At 38.4% G+C, this 26,054-nt stretch overlaps 1 protein-coding gene across 7 annotated transcripts in view; it reads left to right on the top strand.

Moving 5' to 3' along the window:
* rnf220a (ring finger protein 220a) overlaps positions 1-26,054 on the top strand; it is a 120,834-nt gene that overhangs the window by 69,149 nt on the left and 25,631 nt on the right. For all 7 annotated transcript variants that reach the window (XM_087810242.1, XM_087810247.1, XM_087810245.1 and 4 more), the window contains exon 3: positions 21,223-21,352. In XM_087810242.1, coding sequence (XP_087666368.1) covers positions 21,223-21,352 — 130 coding nt within the window. The remainder of the gene's footprint in view (positions 1-21,222; positions 21,353-26,054) is intronic.

Here is a 26,054-nt window from a genome sequence, read left to right on the forward strand (position 1 = left end):
CTTCCATTGTAAGTCTCATCCTTGACTCGACCCACCCATTTATTTTGTCTTGGCTGAATAGCAACTCTCTGCCAGACATTGGTCCCTATAAAAGTCTGGCTTCAGTGAATACAGTCCCACCAGGGAGCCTGCCATTTTTGCAAGAACTTGCTCACACACAGGTACTGGAGGCGTGCAGTATTACTGGATTTTGCAGCTATTAACTTAATTGGCAAGAATCAAAGGGAAATAAAACCCTATCACTAGCAGCAGACATTTGGATTTGGATCCTATAGCAACGTTAAACTGATAAAAATGAGCCTTACAGCACATTTCCTAAATCAAATCATTAGTGACTGAGGTAGGTGAAGTATTGGTCTTAATCTTTCTAGTACCAGTCATCCTATTGATCTGCCTTCATTTTACCATTGAGGTAAAAAGTACTGCTCTTTCAGAGAGAAACAGAGGCAATAAAACAATGGGTGGTCGAGGGTTTTTGGCAAAAATGATAGGAAAGCTGGTAAAATACAAATCAAATTGCTGCTAAGGCAACAAAGAACAGTTGTCAGTAATAGCGAGGGAATTTAGATCCAGGAATATTTTGGCAGTGGAAAACCTTTAGAATAATAGTCAAACTTTCATGGCCAATTTATGTTATGACAATGTATCCTTAATGGCTTTTTTCCGTATTCAACTTTTCAAAAATCTATAATCTTGTTTTCATTATTATTCGTTATTTTTACCTATATTACCTGGCAATTTCATGAAAAAATGTACAACTGCTCCAATAAGAACGTTTTATCAAGTGGTTTATAACCCTGTGTCAAATGACCTTTATTTTTATGTGAGTTATATAATGATGGTATTTTTGGTTTTGTTATTTCTTTTTTACATCATTGTTAGTTCACTGTAGTGTGGTTTAAATAACATGGCCATCTTTTTTAATATGTGTTAGCCTTTTGTGTTTATTTAAAAAAAAAATGTATTAAACCTAAAACTTCTCCGACAGGCTGATAGTCTGTTACGGGAAGGGATAAAGGGTAAAGGCAAGTTTGTGTGGCGCTCGTAATGCGGTATTGGCACATCGGCATGTTTCCCCTTAAAGGTGCTCATTCCACTGGAGTGTCTCGCTCCACATTTACATGGTTACAGTATAATGGAGAGTCGTTGTCATGGCATGGTTTATTCCGCTCACATAACTAAGCCACAAGAGTGATGCAAATACAAATATAGAGTTTTCCATTATTTCAAAGATTAGAAAGCGTTCAACTTTTGACTCTGTGTTAGACTGGTATCTAAGTAAATATCACAGTGAAATATAATATTTTAAAGACATTATAGTTGCTATTACTATTTAAAGACGATTACCAAAAAATAGAGGTACACTTTGTGCCACAAACCACCAGTTTTTTTATTATTATGTTTCCCTTAGCGATGGATTGAGGGCACAGAAATATGTTATTTGTTATGAAAAGAAGCAGCTTCTTACTTAAGTTTTTTTTTTTTTCAGTCATTTATGAGTTTTGAATATAAACATTTATTTGTTGTACTGAGATTCTGAGAGCTTAGCTGTATTAACTAAATTAATCTACAATGTCTGCAACTTTGTGTGCCACTTTTCCCTTATGAGAAAAAAAAAATACTTTGGGAATATTTTAAATCAGATAAACAGTGCTGGAAGCAGTTAAGGATATATCATATATCTGATTGACCTGTTAGCATATTTCCTGAGCAAACTTCATATTACCTCACAAATAAAGGGCGCCAGATATAAGTTATTGTTCAACTCATTTCAATTGTCGGTACGTGTTGCCGTTCTGTGTGTTTGCATGTACATGTGTATTTGTGTGTACGTGTGTTTTTTTTGTATGTGGGGCTATGGCCATCTATCCTCTCAGACATGTTTAATAGGGCTTTGGCTGCGTTGACCGAGGGTGTAAATGTGTCATACTTTATTAGAAATCCTAAAGAAGAGGGATAACATTAATCACTAGCTTTTGTTTATGAAAGTCATAAATGTTTCACTGAGTGCTTTATTGTCGGCTGCCAGATTTGGAGAGGCATCGGTGTGTTCCACACTGCGTCACAATGACACACTGAACCCTTGAGAAACTCTCTCCCCTTTTTTTTCATCTTTAGCTATGCTCTTGCTTTGTCCATCTCAAAAGCTTTTTGTCGGGTTATCAGAAAGTATGACATCACTCACGCCCTTCGACCCATCCAGCCAGTTGAGCTAGGATTGGATGATTGGCTTATAGAGGACATCCACATCGACTCCAAACTCAATTCTGCTGATGTCAGGAGCTATTACAACTGACGACATTTACCGGAGATGGACAGAGAGTGTGTGCGCTCTTGTTTAAGGGTTTGTGCGTGCGTGTGTTTTCGTGGTCATGTAGAGACATGTTAAGGGCTATATCGGTCAAATGTCTGCAGATAAAACATCTCCCAGCTGAAATATCAGGCAAAATGTCAAAGTCTGCCAGGGTTCTCCAATGGGTCAATAGCTCAATTGGATACAACGGCATTTTTACATCGCAGAGATAATATGGTAGATCATGTGTCTTTTCACTCAGGTTGACTTCCTTTCAGCAATAGAATTTTGATGAGAAACATAAAAAAAAACAAAGGTTTGTTGAATAATACAATTCCTTCTGATTGTTGCATTTGCAACGTAGGTCAATAGGTACATTTTACCTGCATGTCATTTAGAGAAGGTGTCCGCAACCATTTGAAGGTGGAATTTTTAATGACTAAAGGTGTACTTTTTTCCCCCGACAAAGTTGAATGAGTAGACAACTACTCTTGTACTCTTTTAGGTACATGCTTACATCTGGCGATGGTTTGATGAAGTTTCACAAAACAATTGATGAGGCTAAATGAAACAAGGTTTTCATTTTTAGAGCTCAGTAGGTGGCACTGTCCACCCGGTCACAGTCACAGGTTCTAGTACACAGATGGCCATCTAGTGGCCATACACATAAAACTCTATCATGAGGCTCATCAGACTACTCAACTCCTACCACCATTATTTTTTGAACCCACATGTCATTTTATGGTCCTTGTTGGCGCTGTCGTATGCTAATTGTAGGTATAAGCTTGACATGTCCTTCACTCTCGGGCTGTGTGGTGCACATTTAGAAATACTTTTGAATTTGAAACGATTTAACCTATTTATCTTATATCTGATTTTATAGATTTTGGACCTGCTGTACATCGACATTTACAAAATATTTTACTATCAATATTGTAATAGGGCGCACTGTGGCAAACTGGTTAGCAAAGGTTGCCAGTTTGCTTCCAGGTCCGAAGCCAGCTAACTTGTGACCTTTCTGTGTGGAGTTTGTATGGTCTCCCATGTTGCGTGGGTTAATTCTGGGCACTCCGGTTTCATCCCACAGTCCAAAAACATACAGCGACAGACTGGTGTCCTACCGGGGGTAAGCCTCGCCTCTTGCCGGATGAAACTGGGATAGATTCTAGCCCCCTATAATTCATTAAGCAGCACGGAAAAATGAATGAATTATATTATAAAAAACAGAAACAATATATAAACAAATAAGTGCATTGCCTATTTACATTTACAAGTGCCAATACAGTATATTCAAACAAAATCTATTTTAAATTACAAAGTAGAAATATATGATACACTGTAATTACTACACCCCATAATTATCATTTATTGCCACCATGAGGGGTGCTCAGCTGTTCCCTAAACTTCCACGTCATCATAACAATAGATTTAAAACTGAGCTTTGTTCCAAAGTGCTCCTTTACCATCCTAAGACTCTCTCCTCAACCCTGCTCCTAGTTAACTGAGGAATAATGTCATCTTAATGATTATTTTTGTGCGGTATGCCATAACAGCATAATTCAGAGAGGGCGTAATGATTTTTTTTATGCCCCTGACATATTGTTTTGCAGCGGGTGACGTAAAAGCACGTTGACATGTGGCATTTTGGGAAAGGTCAGGCGGTCCGTCTCTGCAGCCCGTCCATCTTCATAACGTCGCCACTTGTCATATGGAAACTGGCATCACCGATCTTTGTCACTCGCTCTCTCTCTTGTCCAGGCACAAACCCTGATACAGCTACTTATGCTGCTTCCACATCGTTCAATTTTTACAGTGGCCATCCTATAGCAGCAAAGTGTTCGACTCGTACCTATTATTTGCGGAAGGAAATAATCAGATCTGGAGTCCACACACATATAGAGCGCTCTCTTTCTCTGTGTTCTTGATGTCACACTCACATACACACATTCACACATCCAGCCGCGGGGTTGCTGCAGGGGTCCAGGGACCGCATGTCAACACCAGCTGTGAGGATCGCGGCGACAGAGAGAAGGACTAATACTAATGTGATAAATGTGTCAGCACTCACTGCAGGCACATTGTGTGTGTCTGTTTTCATTTGATCTTCGTGGAAGTACGCTTGCAGCCAGCAGATTCTGCCAAACCAATGTTTACACAGCATTTTCTCACTTTAGAGCCCTAAAAAGCCAATTTGTGGATGCAATGCCTCTAGGTTATTTGAATTGGTTGAAGCGAAACAAATTAGTAGGTGAAAACTTTTCTTATATATTTTAATTAAACTTAATCCAAAAAAAGGCAAATATTAAACAATATAATTTTAAAATAACTCCATGACGATAACACATGTCTGACAACATCTGATTATGGGACTGTAAACACTATTTTAAAAGCTTTTTTAATTATGATTACTAAAATAGGCCTCTCAAGGATTTACAAAACAATTGTTAACAACACCAAAATTATCTTTTAATTTGTTTCATAATGTATAATTGTTTTCTTAATTCCTTTCATCATTCCTTTGTTCCGCCAGCCTTTTTGTATTTGACCAGTTGTCAAGTGTGGGCGTGGTGAACGGTCACTGTCCATCCTGCCGAAAATGAAATGATTATTTTCTTAAATGTTATATTACTTAACATTTTAATGACTTTTAGAGTTTGTGGTATGTGCTTATTACTTATTTTATTCTTAAGATTTGACGGGGTGACGACAATTTTAATGTAAAATGTGTGTGTGTGTGTTTGCAGCTCACAGTGTGTCACAGTGTGAGACGTTATTTCTCTGCAGTAATACACAAAACTGGTGAATGACAGCTATAATTGTGATGGCCTTATTATAGAGAAGACGGAGGTGTGTGTGTGTTCTTATATTTGAGCCTGTGGTCATTCTAATGGTGCCATATTATAGTCAGTGGGAAATGGCTAAAAACACTATAGACCCAGCTGTATATCCTGATTTATGGTATACTTCATGTGTGTTAATATGCAGATCGATGAGTTTAAAGACACACTACAATAATGAGAAGATGAGTATTGAGTTGTACATGTTTTATGAGAATTTATACATGCGTCAATTCTCTGTACACAATGGCAAACATATTCTTGCGGTGTGCACTTCCTGTAAGAACAAGGAAACACGACTCTGCAGGCCTGCGGTTGGTCTGATTTACAGTCATACACACACTCTTTACACCTCCCCACACTTCTGTATCTCCTATCACCGAATTTCCTTTCAGTCCCTCACTCAGCGCTCTTGTAATTGGTTCCTGTAACACCATACTGCTACAAGACCAGAACCTGCTGCCACCGCTGGAATCATGATCATCCAATAATGATGTGTGTATGTATGGGTGGGAACGCATGCCTGTGGTTTTCAGTGCTATTAACGCTTGTTGAGTGACACAACATTTGCATCACGTCACCATGTTAAGGACTATTACTCTTTCGATTATAACTATGGTAAGTGTTGTGAGTGAGAGGGTAAGTGAGTCCCTGCGACTTGAATACAAAATGAAGTTACGGGAAGGGATAATAGGTAGATGTTAAGATGTTTCAGCTGTTTGACCAGGTTTAACTAATTCACCATCACCTTCCAGCAAAGAAGTCTGAACATCAGTCTTTTTCTTTCCAATGTTCTGGATTGTTCAACTAAAGGTGAAGGTTAGAATCAAGGGTTCAAACATTGTTTACAAACATATGTATTTTCTTCATCCTAATTGTCAATTATTGATAGTTATACATATCAAGAATGACAGACAGCGGGAAAATGTTTTTATTGAAGCCCTTACTTTGTGCTGGTAATAGTCCGTGTTCAACTGCTTTATTGAATGAAACCCCCACAGTTTGCTTAACAGTCCATTTTCATATCCACTCATCCCTCCAGTCTGCTGTTATTTGTGGATTGTTAGATGAAAGCAATCAGCTTGTTATCCCGACTGGCGCTCTTGTAAAGGAAACGAGACACAGTTGAAATTATCCACTAGGAGTTTGTGTGTGTTTGCGTATGACATAAGGTGTGTAGAGATCCGCTTCCTGTCCTGTGTGTGTGTGTGTGTGTGTGTGTGTGTGTGTGTGTGTGTGTGTGTGTGTGTGTGTGTGTGTGTGTGTGTGTGTGTGTGTGTGTGTGTGTGTGTGTGTGTGTGTGTATACACAGCAGGTGATATTTGCTTAATTTCACTTGCCTGCTATCGTCTGAAAATAGAAATATTAACAACAATTATGTAATTTATAGGTGCATGCTTAGGTCATAATTTTTACTCTTGTTTTTTCAAAAGGATTTTGTTGTTTTTTCATTTAGATTTTTCCAATAATATAAGTAAGTAAGTAAGTAATTTATATTTATATAGCGCTTTTCTAGACCAGGGTCACAAATCGTTTAAACAATAAAAAAAATACTCGAAAAATATATACTAAAAAGATCAACACAGGAGTCTCAAGAAAATAGCAAAGAGAGAGAAAGATATACACTTTAAAAAATATGCTTTCAAATTGCACAAACACCCAAAAAGTATTTTTATATTGTTAATTATCTCACATTTTATCATTTTATATATTTATTTATTCATAGTTTATTTAGTCATTTAACTTTTCCACTGCATCTGGGACATTTTGTATTGTAAGTTAATACTAACCCTAAAATAATGACGAAAAAATCATATTTCTATTGGGAACAATTTTAGATTCTTAATTTGTTTCTTATCTCAATTTGATAATGTTTTTAAAGCTAAAAAACGTTTCTTTTTGTATATTTAAGTTTTAACAACGCTGTTTCTTTGTCCTTTTCATTTGATGGTGTGTGAAAAAATATTCCGACTGCTGCCCCCACAACCCTTGGTTTCTTTGGATGGGGCCTCCTGGGAAAACTAATTGCTGTTACTCAGTCTAGATCAAACGTCTTGCCCCTCCGTCCTCTAATCTTGTTTGTCAGAACTAAATGATCTGGCCCAGCGAGGTGTGTTTGCTACTAATGAATTTACAGCCTGATAAGAAGAAGCTGTAACTTACTGCAGTTGTAAAAACACTGCAAAAATAAAACTAGATAATTAACCTTTACTAGCTGTGTACATAGCTGGCTGTGTGTGACGTGGTGTGTCTATGTGTGTGTGCATCTATGTTGGGGTAATAATTAATGCTGGTTTGTATTAATCATGTTCACAGAGATTAGTGTGTCATCCAATAGACTGGTTAAAACAATAAATAGATATAGTCAATAAAGCAGCAAAGCATACTGGGAGCCAGATAGCTTGAGTAGTAGGTGGTGCCAAACTGTTCCTGTCATAGTCCAGACAGTAAAGTTGATAAGCGAAGTATTTTATTTTCTTGAACTTCATATATATTTACTATATTATACTATATTACCACAAAAGTTGTCGCCCTGTCCTGGCCTTCAAGTTTAAAGTTCCCAAAATTCACACAATTCTTGTCCATTCAAGTTTTTAAAGTAAGAACAAACATTTGAGAGATACTTCCTTGAAACCGGATGTTTATACTCTATACAGAAAGTCCCTATATGCATGTTAACCTTTGTCTTTGGTCACCTTTATGACATTCATTCATTTATTTCCAGTAAAAATGTAGAAGTAAGTACTTTATTTCACCTTAGTTTTGAATAAACTGTAAGTAAGTAAGTAAGAAAGATTAATTTGAAAAGCACATTTCACACATACCAGAGTCAGCAGTAAAACAGACACTTGGCGTTCATAAGTTGATATTTACTTCTATAAATATTTACTAGTTTTGACACCAAGAGAATATGATTATTATTATAACTTAGAAGACCTCAGCAATAAGCCTCAGAAGTTGTATGTAAAAATATCCATTTCTTTTTGTTCCAGTTTGTTTTGTTTCTACGGTATTTAAAAATTTGATTGTTTAAACATATTTTTATTTCACCTGTGAACAGTATCGTTACAATGAAGGATCCACAGCTCTCTCTGGACCCTCCACGTGGAAGGAGCCTAAGCGCTGTATTTTTTTTCCGCCTCTTCCTCAAACGAGCCAATTCCTCTATTGTCAGAACGGCTGTCTAATGGGTAACAGATACCGGACTAATGCTTTGGCTCAGGAATAAAGATAGATGAACGTGGAGGGAAAGGGAAGCAGAGAGGGAAGGAATCAAGCAGTGAGTTATGAAGCAGCACCCAGGGGGTTAATTCCTCACCGGCAGTTTTCATACACACAGACGGTGAAGGTGATGCCTCGCCATGCCAAAGCGGTAGCATGCTAGTTAAAAGTGAATAAGTTTATGGCTGCGGTAAACCCTCATATATCAAGGAGCAGTTTGTTTAGGCAGCCATTTGACAGCGTACAGTAAGGTGGGCAGGGCTGCTCGGCAGTTACGGCTGTGATAAATGGGAGCTAGCAGGAAGAATTGTGTCTGCGGGTGAGGTAGGCGGAGAGCGAGGGAAAGAGTCATCAAAGTATGTTTTTAGCTGATAAAGAAATGACTTGTCAGTCTTTGATCTATTTGTTTTTTGTTTGGTTGTTTTTTTTCTGAAAAAGGAATTTGTACCCCAGACACCCTTTCATAGTGGTGTGAGTCTTGGCCTTGTACATAAAATAAATCTTTAAATATACTTAAAAAATGAAATATTAAACTACGCTTTGAGAGAATGTTATTCAGATGAACCCTGCCGATCAATGTTTTTGTTCTTTAGAATGAACATAAAGTTATATTATATATTATATTATATTATAATATATAAGTAAGTAAGTAAGTAAGTAAGTCATTTTTATTTGTATAGCGCTTTTCCAGACCAGGGTCACAAAGCGCTTAAACAATCAAAACAATATTCAATAAAGTATATATTTTAAAGATCAAGATAAAACTGATAACATAACAGGAGTTCCAGAAAATCAAGGAAAAGCCTATAATTATATATTATATTATATATTATATAACTCTATTGCAATGTGTTGGAGCCTTTGCTATATTGTTTTTTTGGTTGGGCAGGGCACATTTTCAACCTACTACCTCGAAGAGAAATTTAAATATCAATATATCATACCGAACTTTTAACATTCTAAATATACATTTTTGTTTCGGTCTTAACATTCTTTGTCGATTCTCTGACTCTCTCAGCCTCATATTTTCATAAAACATTTAAGTCTCAGCAATGAATAAGAATTTACTGCAGCTTCAGCTTACACGTCTCTTGCCTGCCTGGGACCAGCTGTGGATCCAGTGGTACCACCAGCCTGCAACACACAAAAGAACATTCAGTCCAAACAACCAGTCCATTATCTCCTGACCACATACTGATTATTTTTCTGAATTGATGTCCTGAACTGAGTCTTAGCAGTGACCATCATCCACTTCTCTGAAGACTTTCAGGTAGATCCTTCCTCAATTCACCCACTTTTCCCTTCTGAGTGAGGCCAACAAATTGCAAGTGACTGTTCAAATAGTACTATTAAAACTTTAAATCTAGTTAAAGTTTAAAAATCTTGAGTTATGTTAATAATCAGATTTAGAAAAATCCTTATTTAGAGTGGTATCGCTTTTCATTTGAATCAGAGCATGAAGAATTATCCTCAGTCAACTGTAAAATACAAAAACTCAATAATGTGTATTAATTTGTCAGCCTTTATGGGCTGAGTGTTGAATACGTGTCCATCCATACCTGTTGAGGGCTTTCTGTCATTCAACCTGCCACACATGTGATAAATGTCCCTTATCGCCTCTGTCATTGTAATAGCTCCACAACAGGCCCAGAGAGAGCCACGGAGAGGATGGTAAGAGGGATGAGGAGGGGGCTGCTGGGGCGACCGGGTGTCAAGAGAGTCACCGCAACTTAAAAACAGAGAATGGAAAGTGGTGGAGTGGGAGGGATGGAATGAGAGGGATGGAATGGGATAGCCGGAGTTATCAGCCAGGCTCGTGGAGGGGAAGAATACACATCACACTGCCAATCATCCAGCCTGAAAATTGCTCTGAGATTTGAGTCCCCAGACATTGTGTTTGTGTGTGTGTGTGTCTGCAGGTCTGTGTGACTGCTGCTGAAATCTCTGTGCTATTACGGCCACAGATGTCCTGACGCCCAATGCTCAAACTTTAAAAAACACTCCTTTTCTTCTCTACATCTCCCTTTCTGAAAATGAAAGAAAACCTCTTGACGCCTGTTGCCGACTATTAGAACAAAGAAAGAGAAGCCCAGGAGTGACAGAGAATAAAGGTTAATACGTGAACAGGGACTATATCAGTTGCTTTAATTTTTTATTGATCTGTGTTTTAGACCTCAACCTAATGCCAGTATGTGTACGATTTATATTGCGATGGTCACAATAAAGTGACTCAGTATTCAAATGTTAAGTAATTACATTTCTATTAACACATTTAAATTCTTCAAGTGTGAGTATTAGACACTTGGAGTTTTTTTTATAATAATTTCCCAGTATGTATTTAGTTTCTACCTTATCAATACCTGCCTGATCTTGAATACTCTTACTTTTTATTTTCTTGTCATTATTCTATTTTATATGCATAATTATATTTATAAATACATTGTTCGGTTATATATAAAAAATAAAAAAAAACAGATTTAAAAGAAAAACCCAGAAGAAGGCCTTAGCTATAGTAAAATGTTGTAAAACATCTACCTCTGTCGGTCATTGTGATATTGCAGTCATAAATGATAGACGCACATAGCCTCAGGTGTGATAATATAATACTTGTCTGATAGAATATTTCCAAGAGAGAAATTCATCTTTTTTTTCATATAGCAGGAAAATTTAATGAATAAAAATAAATGATTATTTCCTAAGTCAACATCATGAAACAGGAAGTTTGTTCAGTGTCCTTTTGGTTTCTATTCCGGGGGCAGTTGGGGCAGGAGGGGCGATGTAGCCAGACAGCTCGACAGACAGACATAGATGGAAGACCAGGCCGCTCCCCTTGTATGAAGGATTATCCCCGATCCTCTGTTTGTGACAAGAGCAGATAAGAGCCTGAGAAGAGCAGGAGCGGCAGGCTGAGAGGGTATACACACTCTACACACACACTAAGATGAACATATAATCCACAATGACAGAGATATCAATCCATCATTTAGCGCTGGGGATTCAAAAGGAAATAGTTTCTTCTCACACGCTCATAAATGCTCGAACCAAGGAGATGCTGCCATGAGAAAAATGTGAGGTGAGGTTCGAGATGCCATTTTGAATAAGTTCAATTCCATCCTTTATCTGATTTACATTAGAACTATTGTGGCATTCATGGCTGGATATCTTGGAGCATTTAGAACCACTGTCGTGTCAAACAACATCACTTAAAGATGCTGGTTCTGCAGAATCACAATCTAAACTTTGTCACTTTTAGAGACAGGAAGCAGCAGAATATAACCTTTACATTTTCTTATCTAAAAACGGCACTATAATCTTTGATCTATGGTGGAAAATGTGACTAAATGTCACAACATCTATTTCAAGGTGTCTTGGAGTCATTAAAATAGATTTTTTTTAAACATGTAAATGTCTATTGCGTTAACGTAAATGTATTCATTAGAACAGGGAACGTTTATACTTACCAAACTGTGGTAGGAAGTGTGAGTTTAATAGAGATATTGTTTTTTCCAATTTTTTTTTTTTCATTGCCCCACATTATTAAAATCCATTCACACATGTTTACACTTTAGAATATTTACACAAACTAAAACTACTTTTGTTACCACTTGTAGTTGAGGGCAATGTAAAAAAGAAATCCAAGGACACCTGGAGCCAGTCGAACTGAAAGTGAGAAATAAAAGAATAATCCAGTCTAAGTGTGACTAAATGTGCGAGAGAGATAGAGAGTGAGCGCACGTGTTTGGCCCTGAACTGCAAATTGCCAGGTTAGGTGGCAGGGCCATTTGGCGACGTTAGCGGTGCTAGACTTGATGGATGAGACAAACTGCAGGCTCTTTTCTCTTGTAACTTTAAAATCATTAAGCCTTTTACACGGCCATGCAGATTTTTATAGCCACCTCAGACAATCTGTCGTTGTTCGTGGCCCTTCGACAGCGAGATGGCGGAAGTCACTGTGATGAGAGGAAACGTAGTCGCGGCATGAATGCAAATGCGGCCGACTTTTATTATGACGAAAAGAGTTTCTTGTTTCTTTCCAAAGTCAGATTTGTCCTATTTTACGACTTTGGTCGGACATGTTTTAATGCGTGTTGATCAATATGAAGCTATCCATCATTCTCATTGACTTTCTCAGACTGTGTCATATCCTCCTCTTATGGACGGGCATGACTTAAGCCATCAGCGCAGCCAAGCACTGGCTCTGTTTACAACTTGTGTGTAAACATTTAGCACAGAGTCAACATCATGCAGCCCCCATTATGCCCCCTCACATCTCTGCATATATTTCACTTCTCCTCTGTGTGATCATGTCGTCGCGAGGCAGGTGAAAATGAAGTTCAGGTATTCGCAGCAGGTAATTCTCCATCCGCCAGGACGCTGTGACATTGATATAAGATTTTAATCTGCTGCTCCTCTTTGCGTGGCACGTTTTGCAATCACAAATAGCGCTGCACAGAGGTGGCGCTAACCCGTGTGATAGATGAGGAGATGAGGGGTATTAGCGAATCTTTGTTGCATATGACAAACCTTTCCTCGCTGATATTCTGCCAACACAAACGCTGGAAATAATACAAATCCATCCGTCTGAGGGGACAAGAGGCCGCTGATAAAAAAAAAGTGTTAACAGCTGGCTGGGCGTCTGATGACACGCTCTGAATATTATCAATATCAATGTGCTTGTCTATCGCACCATCTACCCTCCAATCCCGGCCTTCCCCGCTGTTAGAATTCAATTACCACAGACCAGGCAGCCATGGCACCCTCATTAAAGCTAATTAGTTAAAACATCAGCCAATCAAGCGTTAATTGGCTTTGGTAATTAATTCAGCCGCTAGACCATGTATGTGTGTGTGTGTGTGTGTGTGTGAGAGCAAGAGCAGCAGGAGAGAGATGATGAGAGGTGGAGACGGCCAACCTAAAAGGAGGAGAGGAAAATGAGGGTAATGAGGGAGATGCAAAGAAATCATGTGGCTTATGTTTTGAGAAGTAAAGAATGTGAATGACGAGCCATATGACCGGTTATTAGGCGCATCGTTACACCGAAAAGAGGCAGTTACCACTACATATAACTGTGATTTTACTTGTGAAAGTGACTATATATAGAAGCCAGTGCAATACAATTTCACCTAGATGAATCCTCCTTATATATATTTTTTTTCTCATTTAATGTTGCATGAACAAACATATTAAAGAAAATGGCAATTTCTTTGCACCAAAAACCATGTTAACAAAGAATAAACATTTTTAAAAGAAAGATTTATCAACATCAATGTGGAACAATATTTTTTTAAACCAGCAAATCTGGAAGGAAAGTGCTAATCACACTGTTTTTTATAGGTCGCCACCAATATCTGTATTTATATTATTTAAAATGAAGAGAGAGGGAAAATTCGGTAGCGGTTAACTCATTAAAAGTTAAATGTAGAACTTCTTCAAGAATCAACTCCAGATTCAAAATTTGAGAAAACCATGCCTCTAACTTGACAAATTGTGTATTTTGTGCATTCCAAAGGAATTACAACGCAACCCAGATAAAAGGTCACTTCTCCTCATAAAACCTGAAAAGATTTTTTAAAAACTAACCCACTTTTCCAATGGTTCAACTCTACAGGTGGCCTAGCTCTACTTGCACCCTTGGTTGTGGCAGACCTCTGTGCGCCTTTCTGTTCTGCAATTGGGTTGACATTTTATAATGAATCAGGATGATAGATTAAACCGTTTTAATTTTAGACTAAAACATCTTCAGTTTAGTTGCTCTTGAAGAGATGACGCTGAAGACAAAACATCGGGTTTCAGATGTTTGATGAGCTCAGACCACTCAGTGTTTTTAGAGTTCAACTTAAAGCAATAGTCTCTAAAATATATATGCGGGGTGGATGACTGGTACCATTACTATTACTATAGCACACACACATACTCACACGGTATGTTCAATAACACGGCATCAGGGCTTCTGCTTTCAACTTGCTGATGTCCTCGTTTGCCTACTGACTTGTTCCAATGGTGATTTTGCCTTTTGAATGTCACTCCCTGAGGTACAATCCTCAGCTGGGGGTTGATAAAAAACAAACAAACTCTGTGAGCCCATAGAGCAGGAGTTAAACTCCCTGATTGTTTTCTTCAGGGGAAAAATTGGCAAAATATTCACTCGACAATTAATCTCTTCAATATTTTATATGATCTTAATTTATTATTAATAATTCATTATGAAAACCAATTAATCATATAATCCAATTGCTTTACCATTTCCACTTGTGTTTAACATCTTCCAAATTCATCTTTCAGTTGTGTGTGTTTTAGGGTGTGACGAGGGTTCAAATTGGGTTTGGCCGGTGTTATGGCTGATTGTGCCTCCGCCCGGTGGGTCACGGCTTGCTTAATGCTCCATTAATTTACTTCTGTCTCTCCTGCGCTCGCTCTCTTTCACTCTCACACACTCAGAGCCACACAGAGACAAGGTGATTGATTGAATAAACAGCTGTCAGTAGTTAGAGATAATGTCAGCAGCATCCCCCTGCTGCCTCTTACACACTCACACACACCAAGGCAGCTCGGTCCCTGGAGTAAAACCCACATCAAACACATGCTGATACACACTTCAACACACACACACACATCATCAGTTCGCCATTCATCAGCAGGTGCTCTAAAGCAGATGACAGATGATTTATGCTGGTTTAATCTGCTCTTGTTTTCCAAATCTGATTTCTGTAAGTACAATTTAGTGAGGGAGAAAAGACTGCTCAGAAGCTTAAAGCAGCGATACGTAACATTGTTTATTTGTTTCGTATTTGATGATTAGTTTCATTCAATGAAGTCATAACTCACACACTAGAAAGGTCTAACTGTTATTGTATTAAATAGGTGAGTTCCAAGAGAAAACCGACAACCAAACTGTGGCAGTGAGTTTACTCAATCATGTAATCTATTGGAGAAAGCTATAAACAATTATGCTTTCGTAGTTAAATTGAAGAGGAATTCAATCATTCATGTCTTGACATTATAATATTAAGCAATTTTAATATTATCTTAAATATAAACATAAATCCTAATATATCAATGGACTGACTTGTAGATATGATTTTAAGTGGTTTTATTTAAAGTGTCTTAACTATATTGTTAGAGGTAAGAGATACACACAAAATGAGCAAATTACATATAAAAGAAGAAAAAATGTTAATTTACAAAAACAACTTAAATTAATGGCAAATTATAGCTACATTTCAATTTGGCGGCACAACAACAGGCAAAGGACAACTTGTTGCCCCCCAGTTGCATTTTGCTCCAGCTCATGAAGCCCACCTCCAAATAGTCTGTAGACTGCGACAATGAAATGTTTTTAAATTTAATTCTGCCTCATGTGTGCTTCTTGGGTTGCCCTGTGGTAAAACACAAGCGCACAACTTTTCTTCCTCTGCGCCTCCATCTGGCCACCCCTTCACCTCCTCCCCTTAGCTGTGCAGACATTTCATTTGCTTTTCTAAAAGTGACAACCCCTGGGAGCAAGGAGGGAGGGATGGTGGAAGAGCCCGGTGATGAGTTTGGAGCAGGGCGTAGACGAGTGCTATTTAAAAGTACCATGCATCACTGTCACAGAGAGGGTGCATGTGAAACCTACAAGCGGCGCACACAGACGCACACACACACACACACACACACGTGGCAGAGTGTGACGCAGCTTGGGTGGCAAACTGAAGTTGACCCCCGTTCCATTTCATCAAATGTCCCCTGAATGAGCAGCATCTATTCTGCACACACACACATATAATGATCAGCATAGTGTCTGCCCTGTTTAAATCACGGCTCATTTCCACACACAGAAAGTGGGACAGTCCAATTTGTGTTAATATTGCTGCTTGTTTTTGGGCTTTAGGGCTCACATTTGCCATTATGGAGATGATAGCTTTACTGAGGCCCCTCACCTAACCTTGCTCCGGTCAGTGAAAGGAGAGGGGGACAGTGGAAATGAATGCTGACAGTGCGGCAGGATTTATTTGATTGCGTATGTGAGGCGGTATCATTCTGGAGAGCAGGAATAAGCACGGTGGAGGGGGATGTGTGACACGATAAGGAGCCCTGAACCCTCCGGCGATGTGTGAAGGAAAAAAGGACTGAGAAGATGGTGGTGTGAAGGAGGAGGAAAGTTGACGGAGAGCAGAAATGGCCCCCTTTTCCTTTTTCTGTGAATCAAATCAAATTCCGCTTATCTCACATTATTTGAAGAGGTTATCGGGCGGGGTAATGTGGTTACACGTCGAGCCCAGGCTGAGAGATTCCCTTGTTTACCGATGTTGGCGGGTGTTATAGCTAACCAGGCTGTGCGGGCGGCAACAGGGGGATGGAGTGGGAGAGGAGAGGAAGAATGGGAAAGAAGGGCAGCAAGCAAAAACACTTGATGCATTTCAGAAATCTAATTTAGGACAACCACAAGGAAGGGGATTGGAATTGTGTCTAAGTTGTGTTTATACAAATACACACACCTGTATTAACACACATTCAAGGACAAATACTGAGTTGTCAGTATAGGAGAGGGCCTGACAGGAAGGACTAGTCTCTAATCATCTTTCTTGTATCACTGAATGACCACTGTGAAGCTTGAGGACTTTTACACCAACGGTCCCCAACCTTTCCAACTCAGGGCCCACTCTTAAGTCTGAAAAACCTTTTGCGGCCCATCTCGACCCCATAAATACGAAGGCATTATAATGCTTTTTTCATTGAAGATTGAACATAAAGGACTGAAATCAATAAAGGAGAAACATATTGGAAGCTCCACAGTCACTAACACAGCATCTGGAACATGTTGCAACCTTCAGTATTAGATTGAAAATGTTTAATATCCTTTTAAACTTAACGAGTTTTAACATTTAAAACATTATCATACAACATGATAGTGTATTTTTATTTTTATATAATTACATCCACCCTCCCACGAAAAATGTTACCATTTTGGAAACGATTTTGCGGCTCACTTGCAATACCTGGTTGGGAATGGCTAGAGTATAATCCTATTATAAGACGTAAGATTCTGCTTTCAAGGGAAGAAACATCCAAGTGGTGGCTGAAAAGAATGACTTATATCATAGTACAGTCATTAAATGGGTTTTGTACATACAGTGTTGCGAGTACAAGGTTAACCTCTCAGTTCATTGAGCCACGAGGACACCCCCAAATAGCTTTTTGTTAATCTCTGCTCGCATTCAGGGCGACTATTGAACCGACAATCGCCCCTCTTTCTGATGGTGGCCTTTTTACCTGCGCTCTTTGTGGTGGGTGACTGGAAGACGACGCTATCTTCCATCTATTGATTTGCACTTCATCTGCACTACAGAGAGGAGAGAAGGAGAAGGTGAGGGAGGAGCGAGAAAGGAGAGAATGAAAAAAATCAGATATTAACTGAGTTAACGTATTACCAGGATTTTGATCTTGGTAAACCTAAAACTCTAGTCACTGTGCAAGAAAGATGTGGAAATAAGGGTAAAAAAAATCAATGAAACCTCACACAGCTTTTAAACTGAGAGAGTCCCTGTTTCATAGAACCTTCACCAAGCCTCATCAACCCATTTACACTATGTTTTTTATTATCTTAAACTCCGAAAAATGTTATAACTTCCCTTTAGAGTTTGAGTTACTCATTCAGTCAGTCTGATATTGAGCTATTTTACAAAAAGTAAGTTAAAATAAACAGATCGTGAAGATTTTTTTTAACTTCTTAACAGTTTTATATAGAGATTATAATATTTAAACAGCCTAGTTGTACATGTAACATATTTCCCAATTATATTGTACTTTTTTCAGGACATCATTTGCTAGTCATGTTGATATTCAAAAACAAGTTCTTTTTTACCATGAATCTCATAACTGGAAATTAAAATCTGATTTATTCAATGATATATATTTAATGATGATATATTTATCTTGTATTAACATGTTTTCTAAGAACATTTTCCCACTGTTTTATTTAGCAATTTGAAATCCATCATATCAATTAAATTGTTGTTCTTATTGTCTGTTTGTTGTGATGGCACCTTACAACAATACATGACGTTTTCCATTTAGAAATGTAAGCGATTACCCCTGGATAAACACTAGTCGGTATCTAGTGAGACCTGAGTGAGTTTCCATAGTTTTGCTGCTAACACAAAAAACAGTCAAGAGCTGTATCTTTCTTAAAGAATGAAATGTGTGTAACAGTAATTGCAGTTAATGGAATAATAAGATTCAAATAAGGTAACTGGACATGTGGATGATAACTTTTGTTTTTATGTCCAATTGATAAGTTGTGGGATTCAACTCTGGTGGATTCCTGATATCTGAGGAAATGTCGCCTGTCAACTGGCTGACATATTGTTCTGTGATACGAACATAACCAGCGAGTGCTTTTAAGTTGACCATGTGACAGAGGTGAGACGGATGGAAGGCAGCGGCGGAGGATGATAAAGGGAGGTCAGGTTGGATAAAGAAAGAGAAACAAGAGGGGCCTAAATGGGGAAAAGCCAAAGGAGGGGATTCACCCAACACCCAGGTACAAGACGGATGGAGGGATTGAGAGAGAAGAGAAAGGGACAAGAGATGAGACAATCCATCTTTGCACATTAGGCAGGATCAGGCAGACTCTTCATCACTGCTGTCAGAGAGAGGTGCTTCGCCTTTCTCCTCCATCCTCGCTCCACCGGCCGGCATTTCACTGAAGAATCTCAGCATTAAAAAGTCCTGTCAGCCCTATTTCCTTGTTATTGTCCGGCCCTCTCTTTTTCCTCATCCTCATCATTCCTCATCACCCTCTTCCTCCCTCCAACATCCTCATTCCTCCCTTCATCCGTTCCGGGGCCTTCCCTGTGTTCCTGGAGATTAAACTCTACGTGTTCCGCTGCGGGTGTGTTTGTGAGCTTTTGAAGACATACGGGATGCACATAGTTATGTGTGTTGTGCTGTGTGTGTGTGTGTGTGTGTGTCCCGACATTAATCATCTTTAAGGCACTGACAAGACTGGTGTGCGACATCACATCACATCAACAGCCCCCTTCTCCCCCTCTCTTCTCCTCCCCTGAATTTATCTGTCTATCTGCCGCCCCCCATCATTCACTTCCCTTAGGGAGCGTTTGACACAGTGAGGAGGAGATGTAAAAAGAGAAACGGAAATAAAGGGAGAAACATGGCATTAATGCAAAGAAAAGAGAAATGATTGGCCCCCAGTTACATTTGAAATGAAAAGAACCTGCTAATCGATGTTCGCTATTTCCCACAATATATTTATACAGCCCTTAATATACCGTTTTTAACAATTAAAAGTTTTTTTTTTTCCAAGATTTGTTTGCTACTGTCAAGTTTCTATTGTATTATCTAAATACTGTTAGTTGTTTCACTTTTTTGTTTGGCTTTTTATTATCTTTTCAGTGGCCACCTTTAAGAAATGAGTAATTGCTTTAGGACCATTGACCACCAGGGTGACTAAAACAATATTATGCCGGATGATAGAAAACGTTCTCCTCTTTTTCTTTTTCACATGCAAATAAACTAAAATCAAGCCATTATTAACATAGGTAAACAGAAAACAGAAAATGAAAATCACTATTGCTGCTTTTACTTTGCTTTCCTGCATTTACATTTTAATATCGGCTATAAAAGAGTTGCAGTAACATTGAAAAAAGTGTGATTTCAAAATGAAATTGCTCCATAAATGCAAACAGCAAGAAATAAATAATCATTTAACACATGATGGTGTTTGCAAGTAAACAGTTGTGTTCACCCAGTCTGTGTGTTTGTCTGAGAAATAGAAAGGCCCCTCCACAGCCCCCCAGCCCTCGCCTTGCTCTCCCCTGCCTTCATCAGCTGCAGACAAGGATTGGATCTTTCTTTGTTTGTTGTGGCGGACAGCGACAGCTTCAGCATGACTCAAATTATCTTGTCAAAGCAATAAAGAGGCAGCGGTGGTGGCTGAGGTGGGAGGGGAGGAAGTGGGGAAGAGGAGGGGAGAGGGATGAATGGAAAAGATGTGCTCGGTAAACAGTTTGAGGCTGAAACAAAGATGGAAAGTGCATTTTTTCTATTGTTCAATTGCGCTATTTTGACGCATGTCCTATCTTCTGTTCATTTTCACTATTGATTTACTTTATGTGTTTTGTAATTATTCTGAAACAAGTTTTGAAAATTAGTATCACAAAATAAGATAGGAACTTAATTGGACATACACTTGATGAGAGTTTATTCACTAAGAATCATAAAAAGAAAATAATGAAACAATTTAATAAAAGAAAATATAATAAGGTAATACATTAAAATGTTAAATTAAAAAAAAAAACAAGTATGAGAAAATATACATTAAGCAATAAATAGCAATTATAATTTTTTCATTTCATTAAAAGAAAAAATTGAAGATAACTAATAGGGTGATCGTCTGCCAGATGTATTGTGAACATGGTGACGTAAAGTCTTCCGGGATATCCTGGCTGGGTCTTATTGTTCTGGGTCTCAAGAAACCAATTTAAGGAAATCAGGAAATGTGTCACAACCTTAAGCAGTGAGCAACATATTCAATGGATTATATTTTTATAACTGAGCTTGCACAGTCTTATGACACTCACGTATATTAAGCAACACTCCTGATCCCGACCTCCTGATCAAGGAGAATGAAGTGAGTAAGTATTGGCAGACTCTTCATTATATTGTCTGGTCGTGATACCACTTAAATCCCTATTCCTGACTCTGACCCCACAAAAACAACACCAGAACCACTCCTGCAGCACAGGATACGTCTGTATGTACTTGAGAATCGTATGGTGTGATGCGAAAACATTTTTATTTTCTAACTACTTTTGTGAAAAATACTGGATCACGTTTCTTATTCTTCCTTCATCCTTTCTTCCTTCGCAGGTAAAAAGAAGATGTCGCTGTACGACAGCCAGGCTCCAATTTGTCCCATCTGCCAGGTTCTCCTTCGGCCCGGAGAACTCCAGGAACACATGGAGACTGAAATAGAGAGGCTCGCCGCCATTTGCCTCAGGTAGGAATATGTTCACAGTTCACCTGACGCGATTAAAGGCATCATAGTTGTACACTGTTTGAATTTTCTTGAAAGTTTCTTACAAACATTAAAGGTAAGATGTTGACAAATTACACAACAATGGGTGACAATTGTTGCCCTTGTTTTATGACATTCTAGTAATTTTGAGGTTATACAAAACAAGATTGTTTCTGTTCATGTGTAGATGTTAAAAACATTGAGTCAACAGAAAAGCATATCTGTCAATCATAGGTTTTACATTTGAGATTCCTCTTTTCTGATTCCCTTTTAATCTTTTAAATGTTAATTGTTAAAATCTTAAAAAGGCAGTTCATTTTTATTAGCTATTGCTGCTATTTTTTCATTCAAGTTTCTAGTGATGAGTTCATTAATTCAATTGTAATATATAATACAAACTAGATGAACAAATTCATCACACATTACATTGCAGTTTTTTTTTCTCTGGACATTTAAGCACCAGTTACCCACAATACATGTGCTATAAACACGTAAATAATGGTCTTTTCATCACTTCTCTTGACAGAAAACGCCTACTTAGAAGATCCCAGACACTGCTAGACTTGCACCTTTTAATCATTCAATTCAATCATATTGACATTAACTGTGCGATAGACAAGAAAAGTACGATTTTCCAGACTGTAAATATGTTCAAAACATCACTTTTATCGTTGACAGAACAAATTTAGTACATGTCGTCATTGACTTCCTGATGATATCATCCGGAAAATATAGTTTCAAGACAAACATTTTATTGCTCATAAATCCTTTATTTTGTATAAAAAGGACGAGTTTTTACCCTGCTTCCATAAATCTACATTAAAGGATGTGGGGTGCCATCAGCTCAATGCTAAGTGTTTCTTTCAGGAATTGGGATTCAAACCTGTGACCTGGAGCTCATGGCTGCCCCTGCTGCTCCGTGACTTCTCAACAAGACAGTTGCACGAGCCATTTTATGGCGGATAAATCAACTGGAAGCCCTTTTAACGATAGGACACCCCCATTAGAATCCATATTTTATCTTGACCACACGCCTGGCAAGCTGTGAGTGTGTGTTTGTGTGTACCTGTGTGTGTGTGTGACTTGTGTGTATATGTTTGTATATGACCTGCTCCCAACCTAAGCAGTCCGCTTTTATGATAGTCCCCATTAACCTGTTGGAGCAGGGCAACAGATAGTGTCACCCCGCGTGGATATAACACTTCATTTAGCTCCTGTTTAATCCCCTTCCTTCTTTTTATTTGGCTGATCTTTTCTTATGAACCTTTAATCTATTTACAAATGCAGACTTTTTTTAAACTCATGCTATTAAAATATTTCTTTAGTTTTAATTTAATGTGGGTTGGATGATAGTTCAGGATCTGCTTGTATCGCACACAGCAATGCCCAGCAAGAAAGAGTCCAGTTGCGATTCTATCAACAACCGGAAACTTTCACAAAACGCCATGTAACGCTCATCATAGGCAGATGTTTTAAATTTGACATTTCTAGAAGGTTTTGTTAAAATGTGTTAAAATGTTTTTGAGTTATTTTTCGACCTAATTGATAAATGTTTTCAGAGAATTAAAATGTTATAATAAGTGGGAAAAAAGTGATTTTCCATGAAGAAAGATTTGTGAAACATGAATTCTCAAATCGGAAAAATATCTTAAATCTATAGTGTACAAACTATGATGTTAAATTCAAGAATTGTCATCATTTACTATGGCAATAAAATATATTGAATATTATAATTAATAACATACAATATAATATTAAATTACATTGCTAGATTTAAGTAATTATTACAACAAGAAAAAACTATACAAAAGAAAATTCATGGATAATTGTTACTAAGCCAAGTGTCCATTTTGTTCTCAAACTCGGCTGCCTGTCTATCCTTCAAATCCGACAATTCCTGCCATTGCCGATAAATCTGTTAATGGGTTGCGGTAGAACATTAACATATTTTTAGATCGTGGCAGTCAGGTTACAAAGCAGGACAGGTCTTAATATAGATGATGGATGAGAAGTCAGTGAGACTGATCAATCCATCATTTACTTATAAAACGAGGTGTATGTGTGTCAATTATTAATAAAGGTTACTCGTGTGCCCTTCCCTCTGGGCTCTGGAATACTGTATGAGCCATTTAGAGGCTTATAACCCTCACACACACACACTCGCACACGTGTACACACACACGCTCCGACCGTGGTTATTTAAAGAAATTGCGTCATTTCAGGCTGAGATGGTGTCCAACTTCACTGCTGGCTGATTTAGCTCCTTGCAATTAACCCTCATACACGTGTGCACATAAAAATATTAGAAATGGACAGAAGATAGGACGTGCGTCAAATGTCTTTTTGGCCGTTAAGCCATGTGGCAAAGAATAGAGACGGAAAGTGTGTAATTTATAACAGAACTGATCTCATTCTGTCTCCCTCAAACACATACACAAGCGTCGGGACTCTGCGTGGTGGCGACCATCATTGAAAGTGACAGTGGGAATTTTGTCCAATTTGTAGTAGATCTCGCTTTAATGACGAGCAGCGGTTCCTGAATGAAAGAGCTGTGGGTGTGGAGGCATAGGTGTCCGTGAATTGCAGACTTTGTTTTGGGCAAATCTTTCTGGGCTCCTGGCTGATTCCCTTCTCCTTCCATCTCGTCTGGTCCGTCTCGTCGCATGTGTTTGATTGCAACTGCCAGCGTGTTCTCTCCGGTGACGACCTGCTCTTTGGCTTCTTCACGGTTTGCAGCGTCTTATGTGCGGACATGGAAATCGCACACAGTTGAGCAAATGAAAATCTATCACAGCCTGTAACTCAGACGACTGGTGAGGCTAAATCATCTACATATTTCCCCCCTCCCAACTCTCTTTATACTTCTGTTACTTGGTGGTAAGACCATGGGGAATTATTGAAGGAATGTTTTTAAAAATGATATTTCAGTTATAAACTACAACAATATTATATATATATATATATTTTTGTGTTGTATTGTAAACTGAATCAATTTGCATCACATCAGTGATGCCATTAAGGTGTTACAGTGTGGAGCACAGACATTTACACTCCTTTTAATTATGAAATAAATTACAATTTGGTTATTAAATTAAAAAAAATATTCCCTGGCCGAATTGGCCATGTCTTCAAGGAAAAGTAAAGAAAAAAAAATCCATTGAAAGTTTATGGTTTGGAACCCTCTGCTTCATAACATTCTCTGAGCAAACCGACGTTACAATAACGCCACCTCGCGATGCCAGACATGGACGTATGCAAAGAGGAAGTTCTTCCAAACTGTTCTCATCCAACAAGTTTTGATCTCGGGTCATTTTTAAGGGAGTTGCTGTTGATAATATTAAAAGGTTCTTGACGCCCCTTCCCATCATTTGCTGCCGGCAGGCCTTTTGTTTGTTTCACATTGTTGTCCCACTCTTCTGGTTCTGCTCTCTTCTCTCTGGCATGGGTGACTGGAGGAATTCCCTGGCTCTTAATCCCGGCCATCAAAAATTCATGGACCCTGGCAAACGTGGAGCTCTGCTCCCCCCCAATTCTGTAGCTTTTTTTTTTTACTTTACATTCTGCATTTCATCCCTTTCTCGCCTCCATTTATCAATCATAAATCCTATGCATCCCCCTATCTCCCTCTTTTTCCGAGTCATTGTGGCAATTTCCCCCCATCACAGTGCTGTCCCCCTTCTCCCGGCGCCCCGTCTCGTCTCCTCCTGTCGCTGTTTGACACCATCAACAAGGTGGTGGAGGTGGCGGTTATTGTTGATGCCTCTGCTGAGCCTGCCGGTAATGAATGTAGGAGCACATGGCAAGAGAGAGCAATGACAGCGACGGAGAGGGGGGAGGGCGGGGGGGCTACAACATTACACGGCAGCTTGACTGTGTCAGCCGTGTTTATTCTCTTTGTTGGTGGAGGTGAGGACGCCTGTTCAGCCCACAGAACACACAGTAGCGGCAGTTATACACCGATGATACAAAACTAACACCTGAAACAGGATTTTATCATTATTTGTGGGGACAAAACTTTACCAATTATGCAAAAAATTACACATTCTAGAGGCAAAATATTTCTTAGTGTCAGGAAAATGCTTTTTTATTTACTACTTGGCTTTTTAAAGCATGTATTTTAGCCACATATTGTTTTTGATTGTTTAAGCGCTTTTTGACCCTGATCTTGAAAGGTGCTTATTTACTTACTTTAAATCAAGGTTTGTTTCTTCAAAACAAAGGAACACCATGACATCTGAATGACATCAACACTTTCATTTCATTTCATTTCAGTGAAAGTATCATGACGTTCTGTTCTATGTTAGTCTTTGTATCCTTTGTCTTTGTTATTTTTCTATGTCTATGTTCTTTATCTTTATCTTTAGACTTAGATTGTATCATCTTGTTCTTTCTCTTTATTTCTCTTTGTTGTTGTTCTTATTTTATTTTGATTTATTTTTTATGAAAAATTGCTGTAATTGCTGTGGTTAGTTGGAAAAAAAATAATTTCATCAATAAAGTTCTACCTAACCTAACCTAACTTTCACTGAAGACCACGCAAACATTTTTTACATTTTCTCAAGTAAAAAAAAAAAATCTAATCATTCATATTATTTTATTTATTTATTTTTTGCCTGACCCTAGGCTTCATCTAGATTAGACATCCCATTTCAATGCAGTCATTTGTTGACCTCAGCCATATGGA

Source organism: Callionymus lyra, chromosome 16 (assembly GCF_982586985.1).
Source record: "Callionymus lyra chromosome 16, fCalLyr1.hap1.1, whole genome shotgun sequence".
Classification (NCBI taxonomy): Eukaryota; Metazoa; Chordata; class Actinopteri; order Syngnathiformes; family Callionymidae; genus Callionymus; species Callionymus lyra.